Source organism: Oncorhynchus keta, chromosome 2, assembly GCF_023373465.1.
Source record: "Oncorhynchus keta strain PuntledgeMale-10-30-2019 chromosome 2, Oket_V2, whole genome shotgun sequence".
Taxonomy (NCBI): domain Eukaryota; kingdom Metazoa; phylum Chordata; class Actinopteri; order Salmoniformes; family Salmonidae; genus Oncorhynchus; species Oncorhynchus keta.
Window position 1 is genome coordinate 17,763,573 of NC_068422.1, and position 13,583 is coordinate 17,777,155.

The 13,583-nt window shown below is 44.8% G+C and overlaps 1 protein-coding gene across 4 annotated transcripts in view; it reads left to right on the forward strand.

Annotated features, from left to right (window-relative positions):
• Window positions 1–13,583, forward strand: part of LOC118373514 (disks large homolog 5-like) — a 180,904-nt gene that overhangs the window by 121,636 nt on the left and 45,685 nt on the right. For 2 of the 4 annotated variants that reach the window (XM_052473218.1, XM_052473220.1), the window contains exons 13-20: window positions 100–225; window positions 2,078–2,210; window positions 2,409–2,536; window positions 2,671–2,846; window positions 4,182–4,285; window positions 6,363–6,455; window positions 10,510–10,953; window positions 12,633–13,475. In XM_052473218.1, coding sequence (XP_052329178.1) covers window positions 100–225; window positions 2,078–2,210; window positions 2,409–2,536; window positions 2,671–2,846; window positions 4,182–4,285; window positions 6,363–6,455; window positions 10,510–10,953; window positions 12,633–13,475 — 2,047 coding nt within the window. The remainder of the gene's footprint in view (window positions 1–99; window positions 226–2,077; window positions 2,211–2,408; window positions 2,537–2,670; window positions 2,847–4,181; window positions 4,286–6,362; window positions 6,456–10,509; window positions 10,954–12,632; window positions 13,476–13,583) is intronic. The other 2 variants (XM_052473222.1, XM_052473223.1) reach the window with 2 other exon arrangements.

Sequence of the window (13,583 nt, forward strand, 5' to 3'; positions counted from 1 at the left end):
AGAGTGGGTGATTATTGGATATTTACAGAAAATGGGACAAGCTTGAAAGGCAATGTATGAATAGATGTAGATGACGCCCTGTGTGTGTGTGTCTGTCAGAACGTTATGTGACAACCTGAGGAGAGAGAGGGACCGAGCGGTGAGCGACCTGGCAGATGCATTGAGAAACCTAGATGATACCAGGAAACAGAAAAACGATGCGTCACGCGAACTTAAGGAACTCAAGTGAGTTATTCATCCTTCTACATCCTCCATCCATTTCTCCATCAATCCACATCAGAATATAAACCTCTGAAAACTATTTACAGTACAGAGGAATAGAACCCTGATATATACAGTGCCTTGCGAATGTATTCGCCCCCCTTGAACTTTGCAACCTTTTGCCACATTTCAGGCTTCAAACATAAAGATATAAAACTGTATTTTTTTGTGAAGAATCAACAACAAGTGGGACACAATCATGAAGTGGAACGACATTTATTGGAAATTTCAAACTTTTTTAACAAATCAAAAATTGAAAAATTGAGTGTGCAAAATTATTCAGCCCCCTTAAGTTAATACTTTGTAGCACCACCTTTTGCTGTGATTACAGCTGTAAGTCGCTTGGGGTATGTATGTCTCTATCAGTTTTGCACATCGAGAGACTGAATTTTTTTTCCCATTCCTCCTTGCAAAACAGCTCGAGCTCAGTGAGGTTGGATGGAGAGCATTTGTGAACAGCAGTTTTCAGTTCTTTCCACAGATTCTCGATTGGATTCAGGTCTGGACTTTGACTTGGCCATTCTAACACCTGGATATGTTTATTTTTGAACCATTCCATTGTAGATTTTGCTTTATGTTTTGGATCATTGTCTTGTTGGAAGACAAATCTCCGTCCCAGTCTCAGGTCTTTTGCAGACTCCATCAGGTTTTCTTCCAGAATGGTCCACCACCATGTTTGACAGTGGGGATGGTGTGTACAGGGTGATGAGCTGTGTTGCTTTTACGCCAAACATAACGTTTTGCATTGTTGCCAAAAAGTTCCATTTTGGTTTCATCTGACCAGAGCACCTTCTTCCACATGTTTGGTGTGTCTCCCAAGTGGCTTGTGGCAAACTTTATACGACACTTTTTATGGATATCTTTAAGAAATGGCTTTCTTCTTGCCACTCTTCCATAAAGGCCAGATTTGTGCAATATACGACTGTTGTCGATTGTTGTCCTATGGACAGAGTCTCCCACCTCAGCTGTAGATCTCTGCAATTCATCCAGACTGATCATGGGCCTCTTGGCTGCATCTCTGATCAGTCTTCTCCTTGTATGAGCTGAAAGTTTAGAGGGACGGCCAGGTCTTGGTAGATTTGCAGTGGTCTGATACTCCTTCCATTTCAATATTATCGCTTGCACAGTGCTCCTTGGGATATTTAAAGCTTGGGAAATCTTTTTGTATCCAAATCCGGCTTTAAACCTCTTCACAAAAGTATCTCGGACCTGCCTGGTGTGTTCCTTGTTCTTCATGATGCTCTCTGCGCTTTTAACAGACCTCTGAGTCTATCACAGTGCAGGTGCATTTATACGGAGACTTGATTGCACACAGGTGGATTGTATTTATCATCATTAGTCATTTAGGTCAACATTGGATCATTCAGAGATCCTCACTGAACTTCTGGAGAGAGTTTGCTGCACTGAAAGTAAAGGGGCTGAATAATTTTGCACGCCCAATTTTTCAGTTTTTGATTTGTTAAAAAAGTTTGAAACATCCAATAAATGTCGTTCCACTTCATGATTGTGTCCCACTTGTTGTTGATTCTTCACAAAAAAATACAGTGTTATATCTTTATGTTTGAAGCCTGAAATGTGGCAAAAGGTCGCAAAGTTCAAGGGGCCGAATACTTTCGCAAGGCACTGTATTTGCCAGTTCTGTAACTTGATTTGAAGTACTGTAGGTTTTGGTGCTCTGACAGACAGTGTCATTTATTACCATGTTTTATTGCCACCTAGTGGTTGAAATGTGTATCTCACGACTGGCTGTCTGTACATGCACAAGTTTGTCTTCAAATGTAAAGGTTGTTTTCAAAGTTTCTCTCTCTTTCTACAGAGAAAGGATTGAAGACCAGTTGGAAAAGGAGGCCAGTTTTCGTCAGCTGATGGCTCATAATTCACACGATTCAGCCATCGACACAGACTCTTTGGAGTGGGAGACGGAAGTTGTGGAGTTTGAGAAAAACAGAGTAAGTGTTTAGTGCTCACCAAGCTATTTATCTTGGCCAATTCCACATGCATTACTTTGTGCTATTGCCAAATCGAAATGAACCACAAAGAATGAATACAGTAGGAAAACAGTAGTAATATTCAAAACATGGACACATTTTAGATCAGATGCGCCTTTTTAATGAGGAAATAGTCATGCTTTATTTACGTTATTTCAGGAGGACATGGATTTAAAAGCACTTGGTTTTGATGTTGCCGAGGGGATAAATGAGCCATATTTACCAGGAGACTGTGGGATATTTGTGAGTAAGGTGGACAGAGGAGGTATTGCTGAAGGAAGGTTAAGGTAAATCACACTTAATGGCCTTCTTCCTACTTTTGAAAAACATATTGTTATTATTAATCATCCACTGGTTACAGTTCTGCTTGGTTGCATCTTCTCTCTACAAAGTCAATTATTGGTTGCTCTTCTCTCTACAGAGTGAATGATTGGCTGTTGAAGATTAACAATGTGGACCTGACCAATAAGGACAGGAAGCAGGTTCTGAAGGCAGTGCTGAGCGGAGAAGGAGTGATCAATATGGTGGTCCGCAGGAGGAAATCTCTGGGAGGACGCTTAATCACTCCTATTGAGATCAACCTCACAGGATACAAAGGTATCACTCATATACACCAAAACCTCACACAATAAAAACATTTAAAAAATATATTATTTAACCAGGTAAGCCAGTTGAGAACAAGTTCTCATTTCCAACTGTGACCTGGCCAAGATAAAGCAAAGCAGTGCGACAAAAACAACAACACAAAGTTACACATAAACAAACATACAGTCAATAACACAATAGAAAAATGTATGTACAGTGTGTGCAAATGTAGTAAGGTTAGAGAGGTAAGGCAATAAATAGGCCATAGAGACATAATTACAATTTAGCATTAATACTGGAGTGATAGATGTGCAGATGATGATGTGCAAGTAGAGATACTGGGGTGCAAAAGAGCAAGAGGATAAGTAACAATATGGGGATGAGGTAGTTGGGTGTGCTATTTACAGATTGGCTGTGTACAGGTACAGTTCTATATAAGAGCCAAACAAGTCTTCTTTGACTTGTAAACATAGCGGATCCCTTTTTGGTGCCTCTTTTTGAATGTTCTCGAAAGAAGCATGCTTTTAAGGTTAAACATGTAACCTTTATGGTGCTATAAAGAACTATTCAAAAAGGGCACCAAAAAGGATTCTGCTGTCATTACAACCATTTCTGATGCCGTATATAACTCTTCTTAATGGTTCTTTTACAGAACCTTTATCTCAATCTCAAAGGTTCTACAAAAAACTGTTTGAAGAACAATACTGTTTTTTTCCCTTCTGGTTAGACATATTATATTGTTAAAATTCCAAAGGTTTTATTATTGTGTTAATTGACAAGCTGTTTCAGGTGTGCTACCTCTGGAACAGCTGGGGCTCCCTGAGGAGAGGTTTGACATCTCCTGATTTAGACATCAGTTCTCAATTGACACAAGGCCATACATCAGTCTTTCACAAGACACTGTCATATTTAATATGTAATAGCATAACACAACACATTAGATAAACTGGAATCACACTGTCACTCACGGTTTCACCAAAAGAGCTGTGAGCAAACCGTGCCCCAAAATATTCTAATGAGCCGCCGCCCCTATATTTGAATTGTCACTAAAAGAGCAAAGAAACCTTTTCTGAACTGCAAAGAATCATTGAAGAGCTCAAAGGGTTATTGGAGTTATTATGGTTCCACATAGAACCATCACTCTTCCCAAAGAACCCTTGCGTAACCCTATTTTCTTAGTGCGTATCGCCCTGCCCAAGCACTTATCATCCATTTTTGGATGGAATGCAAAATGTGAAACTTCTGTCATTGTATGATCAGTATCCAACACTAGATTGATGATGACGATTGTGATAATGAAATGTGTGTGTGCTGAAGACGTGACGTTATCCTCCCTGCCTCCTCCAGCCAGTGGTATAGGGCTGGAGTGTGGGGTGTTTGTAGCTGGGGTCACTCCGGGCTCTCCAGCAACCAAGGAGGGTTCACTCACAGTCGGAGATCGACTCATCGCTGTACGTATCACATTACACCTGCTTTTATTATGAAAGCTAAAATTGTTTTGCTACTAAACCTGGGCCTGTATCCATAAAGCGTATCTGAGTAGGAGTGCTTATCTAGGATCAGTTTAGCCATTTAGATTCAAATGAATGATTAGGTGGGGGCCTAATCCTAGATTAGTACTCATACTTCATGAATATATACAGTGAGGCAAAAAAGTATTTGATCCCCTGCTGATTTTTTTACATTTGCCCACTGACAAGGAAATTATTTTAATGGAAGAAAGTCTATCATTTTAATGGTAGGTTTATTTGAACAGTGAGAGACAGAATAACAACAAAATAATCCAGAAAAACGCATTTCAAAAATGTTATAAATTGATTTGCATTTTAATGAGGGAAATAAGTTATTTGACCCCCTCTGCAAAACACGACTTAGCACTTGGTGGCAAAACCCTTGTTGGCAATCACAGAGGTCAGACGTTTCTTGTAGTTGGCCACCAGGTTTGCACACATCTCAGGAGGGATTTTGTCCCACTCCTCTTTGCAGATCTTCTCCAAGTCATTAAGGTTTCGACCCTGACGTTTGGCAACTCGAACCTTCAGCTCCCTCCACAGATTTACTATGGGATTAAGGTCTGGAGACTGGCTAGGCCACTCCAGGACCTTAATGTGCTTCTTCTTGAGCCACTCCTTTGTTGCCTTGGCCGTGTGTTTTGGGTCATTGTCATTTTCAATGCTCTGGCTGAGTTAAGGAGGTTCTCACCCAGGATTTGACGGTACATGGCCCCGTCCATCGTCCCTTTGATGCGGTGAAGTTGTCCTGTCCCCATAGCAGAAGCCCCCCAAAGCATAATGTTTCCACCTCCATGTTTGACGGTGGGGATGGTGTTCTTGGTGTCATAGGCAGCATTCCTCCTCCTCCAAATACGGCGAGTTGAGTTGATGCCAAAGAGCTCCATTTTGGTCTCATCTGACCACAACACTTTCACCCAGTTGTCCTCTGAATCATTCAGATGTTCATTGGCAAACTTCAGACGGGCATGTATATGTGCTTTCTTGAGCAGGGGGACCTTGCGGGCGCTGCAGGATTTCAGTCCTTCACGGCGTAGTGTGTTACCAATTATTTTCTTGGTGACTATGGTCCCAGCTGCCTTGAGATCATTGACAAGGTCCTCCTGTGTAGTTCTGGGCTGATTCCTCACCGTTCTCATGATCATTGCAACTCCACGAGGTGATATCTTGCATGGAGCCCCAGGCCGAGGGAGATTAACAGTTATTTTGTGTTTCTTCCATTTGCACCAACTGTTGTCACCTTCTCACCAAGCTGCTTGGCGATGGTCTTGTAGCCCATTCCAGCCTTGTGTAGGTCTACAATCTTGTCCCTGACATCCTTGGAGAGCTCTTTGGTCTTGGCCATGGTGGAAAGTTTGGAATCTGATTGATTGATTGCTTCTGTGGACAGGTGTCTTTTATACAGGTAACAAACTGAGATTAGGAGCACTCCCTTTAAGAGTGTGCTCCTAATCTCAGCTCGTTACCTGTATGAAAGACACCTGGGAGATAGGTGATTGAGAGGGGGTCAAATACTTTTTTCCCTCATTAAAATGCAAATCAATTTATAACATTTTTGACATGCGTTTTTCTGGATTTTTTTGTTGTTATTCTGTCTCTTACTGTTCCCTCACTGTATAATGTAAATACATGGTCACATGTTAATAATATATATTTGAATGCAAATCTCAGCTTGTTGTTTATGACCAACTGGATTCTCCCATTTGTAGTTTTGCATCATCATATCTTAATTGCATTTCATAACACATTCATGGATCCCCAGATAGTTTGCATGCATATTACCGTGGTAACTCTATTCATTTATAAATAATTTGGTCTGCGTCTGAAATGGCCTCCTATTCCCTATATAGTGCACTACTTTTGACCAGAGCCCTAGTCAAAAGTAGTGCAAAGTGGTGCAGTACATAGGGAATAGGAGGCCATTTGGGACTTGGGAGTATTTAAGTGAAGACCTGCTTGCTTCCCTGCAATAACATTGTTTTGATACGATGTGCTGACCTCATTTTTCCCTCCACAGATAAATGGAATAACACTAGATAACAAATCACTGTCTGAGTGTGAAGCTTTACTGCGGAGCTGCAGAGATGCTCTCAGCGTCTCTCTCATCAAGGTGAGTTAAGGCTGTTGAGTCCCAAATGCCACACTATTCCCTATGTAGTGCATTACTTTTGACCAGGGTTTTGGCCATTAGGGATATCTTCATCTACTGGCTTTGTTGTCAATGCTGTAGCCAATGGATAGATAGATGTTAGCATGAGCTGTGGAATGAATATCTTGAGCTGGTATTGGGGGCTGAGAAAATGTGAAATATATTATTGTATTTGAGCTGGTTGGTTCATATAATTACAAAGTTTATTTAGTCTATTAAGCTGAGGTATTAAGTTATAGTAACCCATCTCAAAGTTATAGTAACCCATCTCAAAGTTATAGTAACCCATCTAAAATCACCCATCTCAAATCAAATCAAATGTATTTATATAGAAATTCTAGGGACAATTAGGAGGCCTGCGTCTTGTGACCGTAATGTACGTGTAGGTATGTACAGCAGGACTAAATCAGAGAGATAGGTAATGCTTTGTAGGTTAGCAGTAAAACCTTGAAATCAGCCCTTGCCTTGACAGGAAGCCAGTGTAGGGAGGCTAGCACTGGAGTAATATAATCACATTTTTTGGTTCTAGTCAGGATTCTAGCAGCCGTATTTAGCACTAACTGAAGTTTATTTAGTGCTTTATCCAGGTAGCCGGAAAGTAGAGCATTTCAGTAGTCTAACCTAGAAGTGACAAAAGCATGGATTCATTTTTCTGCGTCATTTTTGGACAGAAAGTTTCTGATTTTTGCAATGTTACGTAGATGGAAAAAAGCTGTCCTTGAAATGGTCTTGATATGTTCTTCAAAAGAGATATCACGGTCCAGAGTAACGCCGAGGTCCTTCACAGTTTTATTTGAGACGACTGTACAACCATTAAGATTAATTGTCAGATTCAACAGAAGATCTCTTTGTTTCTTGGGACCTAGAACAAGCATCTCTGTTTTGTCCGAGTTTAAAAGTAGAAAGTTTGCAGCCATCCACTTCCTTATGTCTGAAACACATGCTTCTTGCGAGGGCAATTTTGGGGCTTCACCATGTTTCATTGAAATATACAGCTGTGTGTCATCCGCATAGCAGTGAAAGTTAACATTATGTCTTCGAATGACATCCCCAAGAGGTAAAATATATAGTGAAAACAATAGTGGTCCTAAAACGGAACCTTGAGGAACACCGAAATTTACAGTTGATTTGTCAGAGGACAAACCATTCACAGAGACAAACTGATATCTTTCCGACAGGTAAGATCTAAACCAGGCCAGAACTTGTCCGTGTAGACCAATTTGGGTTTCCAATCTCCAAAAAAATGTGGTGATCGGTATCAAAAGCAGCACTAAGGTCTAGGAGCACGAGGACAGATGCAGAGCCTCTGTCTGATGTCATTAAAAGGTCATTTACCACCTTCACAAGTGCAGTCTCAGTGCTATGATGGGGTCTAAAACCAGACTGAAGCATTTCGTATACATTGTTTGTCTTCAGGAAGGCAGTGAGTTGCTGCGCAACAGCCTTTTCTAACATTTTTGAGAGGAATGGAAGATTCGATATAGGCCGATAGTTTTTTATATTTTTTGGGTCAAGGTTTGGCTTTTTCAAGAGAGGCTTTATTACTGACACTTTTAGTGAGTTTGGTACACATCTGGTGGATAGAGAGCCGTTTATTATGTTCAACAAGCACAGGAAGCAGCTCTTTCAGTAGTTTAGTTGGAATAGGGTCCAGTATGCAGCTTGAAGGTTTAGAGGCCATGATTATTTTCATAATTGTGTCAAGAGATATAGTACTAAAACAAGCACAGGAAGCAGCTCTTTCAGTAGATTAGTTGGAATAGGGTCCGGTATGCAGCTTGAAGGTTTAGAGGCCATGATTATTTTCATCATTGTGTCAAGAGATATAGTACTAAAACACTTGAGCGTCCCTCTTGATCCTAGGTCCTGGCAGAGTTGTGCAGACTCAGGACAAGCTTTGAAGGAATACGCAGATTTAAAGAGGAGTCCATAATTTGCTTTCTAATAATCATGATCTTTTCCTCAAAGAAGTTCATGAATTTATCACTGCTGAAGTGAAAGTCATCCTCTCTTGGGGAATGCTGCTTTTTAGTTAGCTTTGCGACAGTATCAAAAAGGAATTTCAGGTTGTTCTTATTTTCCTCAATTAAGTTAGAAAAATAGAATGATCGAGCAGCAGTAAGGGCTCTTCGGTACTGCACGGTACTGTCTTTCCAAGCTAGTCGGAAGACTTCCAGTTTGGTGTGGCGCCATTTCCGTTCCAATTTTCTGGAAACTTGCTTCAGAGCTCGGGTATTTTCTGTGTACCAGGGAGCTGGTTTCTTATGAGAAATGTTTTTAGTTTTTAAGGGTGCAACATCTACTACACACAATACCCCATAATGACAAAGTGTTTTGCATAAGTATTCACACCCCTTTGCTATGACACTCTAAATTGAGCTCAGGTGCAACTATGATCATCCTTGAGATGTCGCTACAACTCGACTCGTCTCCACCTGTGACCAATTCAATTATTTGGACATGATTTAGAAATAAACACACCTCTATGTATAAGGTCCCACAGTTGACAGTTTATGTCAGAGCTGAAACTATACCATGAAGTCCAAGGAACTGTCTGTAGATCTCTGAGATAGAATTGTGATGAGTCATACATCTGGGGAAGGGTATAAAACTATTTCTGGAGCGTTCAAAGTTTCCAAGAGGACAGAGGTCTCCATTGGGAAATTGAAAAAAATATGGAATTACCTAGTCTCTGCCTAGAGCTGGCCATCCGACCAAACTGAGCAACAGGGCAAGAAGGACCTTAGTCAGGGAGGTGACCAAGAACCCAAGAACTTCAGAGTTGCTGTGACCTGTCAGAAGGACAACCGTCTCTACAGAAATTCAACAATCTGGATTTTATGGGAGTGGCCAGACAGAAGCCACTGCTAAGAAAAAGGCAACATGACAGCACGCCTGGAGTTTTCAGAAAGGCATGTGAATGTCTGAGTGCATAAGACAAAATATTCTGTGGTCTGATGAGACACAAATTGTACTCTTTGGCCTGAATGTAAAGCGCTAACACCATCCCTACCATGAAGTATGGGGGTGGCAGCAGCATGCTATGGGGATGCTTTTCAGCGACAGGGACTGGGAGACTGGTAAGGATAGAAAGAACAATGGAGCCAAATACAGGAAAATCCTTGATGAAAACCTGCTTCAGAGTGAAAACGACCTTGCACTCGGGGACAAAGATTTACGTTCCAACAGGACAATGACCCCAAGCATACAGCCAAAGCAAAGCTGAAATGGTTTCTGAACAAGAATGTGAAAGTCCTTGAGTGGCGCAAGCCAAAGCCCAGACTTGAATCATATTGAACCTCTGTGGAAAGACTTGAAGATTGCTGGTCACTGCTGCTCCCCATCTAACTTAACAGCGCTTGAGAAAATCTTCAAGGAAAAATGGGAGAAAATCCCCGAATCCAGATGTGCAGAGCTGATACAGACATACCCAAGACGACTCAAAGATGTCATCGCCGCCAAAGTTGCTTCTATAAAGTATTGGCTCAGGGGTGTGAATAATTATGTAAATGAAATATTACTGTAAGGCATTTTAAATACATTTGTGAAAATGTATAAAAACATGTTTTCACTTTGTTATTACAAGATAATTAGGTGGGGCTTACATTTGTCCTATTTCACATGTTTTTTTGCAAATCCCACAGAGAGAGGGGTCAGTGCCAGGGATCAGCCATTATTGATGGCAACCCTGGAGCAATTAGGATTAAGTGCCTTGCTTAAGGGCACATCAACCGGTTTTCACCTAGTTGGCTCTGGGATTTGAGCCAGCGACCTTTCGGCTACTGGCCCAATGCTTCTAACTACTGGGCTACCTGCCGCCAGAGTTCATTATGGGGTGTTGTGTGTAGATGGGAGAGAAATCCATTTTGAATTCAGGCTGTAACACAACAAAATGTGGATTAAGTGAAGGGGTATGAATTCTTTCTGAATGCTCTGTAAATGTTTCCTGGGTCACAAATTTCAGCACTATGAACAACCTGAGTCGAAATGAGTGACCACTTGTTTGCTCCCTCAGAGTTGCTCCGGCCAGAGTATCTTTGAAAACCTGCGAGACGCCTCAGAGAAGAACTCCAACTGCCTCTCGCTCCACTCTTGGCACTCCCGGAACTCCAAGAACAACAACAGCTCTACCCAGACAGACATGTTCTGCCCTGATATTGGCTCCAGTGGTGGAGAGAGACACAACCATCCCAACAAAGACAGGAGTCATAGCAACGTTGTAGCAGTAGACAACAACAGTAGAGGTGGCTCCATCTACCAGCACAAGCCGTTTTCCAGTAGCTCCATGTACTCCCGCTCTCTATCCCACAGGGGGAGCTGTCTGCAGCACAGCCCAGTTAGTTCAGGGCCATTGGGGTCTCCAGAGCCCCACCAGGACTACTGCTACAGGAGAGGGGAGTCACACAGCAGACGACCTCTCACCTTCACCCCTGTGGCCTCCGACTGTATTACCCTGCAGGTTGGTCTTGGAAGGATGGGTGGAGGGAGGGGGAGGAATGGATGGATAGATGGAGGGATGTGGAGGAAGGGGGAGGAATGGATGGAGGGATGTGGAGGGAGGGGGAGGAATGGATGGAGGGATGTGGAGGGAGGGGGAGGAATGGATGGATGGTTGGAGGGATGTGGAGGGAGGGGGAGGAATGGATGGATGGATGGAGGGATGTGGAGGAATGGATGGAGGGATGTGGAGGGAGGGGGAGGAATGGATGGAGGGATGTGGAGGGATGGGGAGGAATGGATGGAGGGATGTGGAGGGAGGGGGAGGAATGGATGGAGGGATGTGGAGGGATGGGGAGGAATGGATGGAGGGATGTGGAGGGAGGGGGAGGAATGGATGGAGGGATGTGGAGGGAGGGGGAGGAATGGATGGAGGGATGTGGAGGGAGTGGGAGGAATGGATGGAGGGATGTGGAGGGAGGGGGAGGAATGGATGGAGGGATGTGGAGGGAGGGGGAGGAATGGATGGAGGGATGTGGAGGGATGGGGAGGAATGGATGGAGGGATGTGGAGGGAGGGGGAGGAATGGATGGAGGGATGTGGAGGGAGGGGGAGGAATGGATGGATGGTTGGAGGGATGTGGAGGGAGGGGGAGGAATGGATGGATGGATGGAGGGATGTGGAGGGAGGGGGAGGAATGGATGGATGGATGGAGGGATGTGGAGGGATGGGGAGGAATGGATGGAGGGATGTGGAGGGAGTGGGAGGAATGGATGGAGGGATGTGGAGGGAGGGGGAGGAATGGATGGAGGGATGTGGAGGGAGTGGGAGGAATGGATGGAGGGATGTGGAGGGAGGGGGATGAATGGATGGATGGTTGGAGGGATGTGGAAGGAGTGGGAGGAATAGATGGATGGATGTGGAGGGAGGGGGAGGAATGGATGGAGGGATGTGGAGGGAGGGGGAGGAATGGATGGATGGTTGGAGGGATGTGGAGGGAGGGGAAGGAATGGATGGAGGGATGTGGAGGGAGGGGGAGGAATGGATGGATGGTTGGAGGGAGGGGGAGGAATGGATGGAGGGAGGGGGAGGAATGGATGGAGGGAGGGGGAGGAATGGATGGAGGGATGTGGAGGGAGGGGGAGGAATGGATGGAGGGATGTGGAGGGAGGGGGATGAATGGATGGAGGGATGTGGAGGGAGTGAGAGGAATGGATGGAGGGATGTGGAGGGAGGGGGATGAATGGATGGAGGGATGTGGAGGGAGTGGGAGGAATGGATGGAGGGATGTGGAGGGAGGGGGAGGAATGGATGGAGGGATGTGGAGGGAGGGGGAGGAATGGATGGAGGGATGTGGAGGGAGTGGGAGGAATGGATGGAGGGATGTGGAGGGAGGTGGAGGAATGGATGGAGGGATGTGGAGGGAGGGGGATGAATGGGTGGATGGTTGGAGGGATGTGGAGGAATGGATGGATGGTTGGAGGGATGTGGAGGAATGGATGGAGGGATGTGGAGGGAGGTGGAGGAATGGATGGAGGGATGTGGAGGGAGGGGGATGAATGGGTGGATGGTTGGAGGGATGTGGAGGAATGGATGGATGGTTGGAGGGATGTGGAGGAATGGATGGATGGTTGGATGAATGTTGTTATGTGTTTAAGACTGTAACATATCAATTTCCACCCTGGGGTTTATTCTATTTAGAGCACGCTGCTGGACAGAGGAGGAGACAGAGACAGAGGAGGTGACAGAGACAGAGGAGGTGACAGAGACAGAGGAGGTGACAGAGACAGAGGAAGTGACAGAGACAGAGGAGGAGACAGAGACAGAGACAGAGGAGGAGAGGAAGAACACACCACCTCTCCAGAGAGAGAGAAGCCGAGCGGAGGCACCTGGCCTAAAGTCTTGGTGGGCGCGTCCATCCTTGAGTGTGCCCAGCTCTCCATCTATAAGAAGCCCAAGCAGAGGAAGTCCATCTTCGACGCAGACACCTTCAAACGGCCCGAGGCGTCCTCCAAACTGGACTACCTCTCCTTGTCCCAGCTATCAAAACACTCCCCGCAGGACTCTCAGTCTGAGGTGGGGCCAGGGGTGGGGATAGGGCAGACCCCTCCCACCCCACCTCAGAGGAGAGATTCGTTCAGGTTCAAACATCGCCAGCAGATCAGCTCTGCCTCGGACTCCACCATCACCACAGGGACAGGCACCCCTCCAACCCCCCCGGGCCAGGCCCCAGGTGGCCTACCCCTGGTGGGCAAACAACAGGAGGGGGGGGGGCTGGAGGGTCGAGACAGAGACGAAGATAGGGAAAGGGACAGAGACAGAGAGAATCGAGACAGAGACGGGGACAGTGAGAAGCACAATTACTACATAGACCTTCCTGGAGAGGGGATGCAGCCAATCATCAGCTCCAGGAAGTCATGTGATGAGGATGTAAGCAGGCAGAGGGGGGAGGAGCTGGACAGGGACAGGAGAAGGTACCGTCCCAAATCAGCCCCTGCGTTACGCCGGAACATGACCCCTCTACACATCCACATCCCTATCCAGGTAATTAACATTCCTGATTGATTGGTTGATTGATTGATTGATTGGTTGTTTGGTTGATTCATTAATTGAGCCCTGTGACTGTGCTTAGCCAAACTTTCCAAGTTTCCT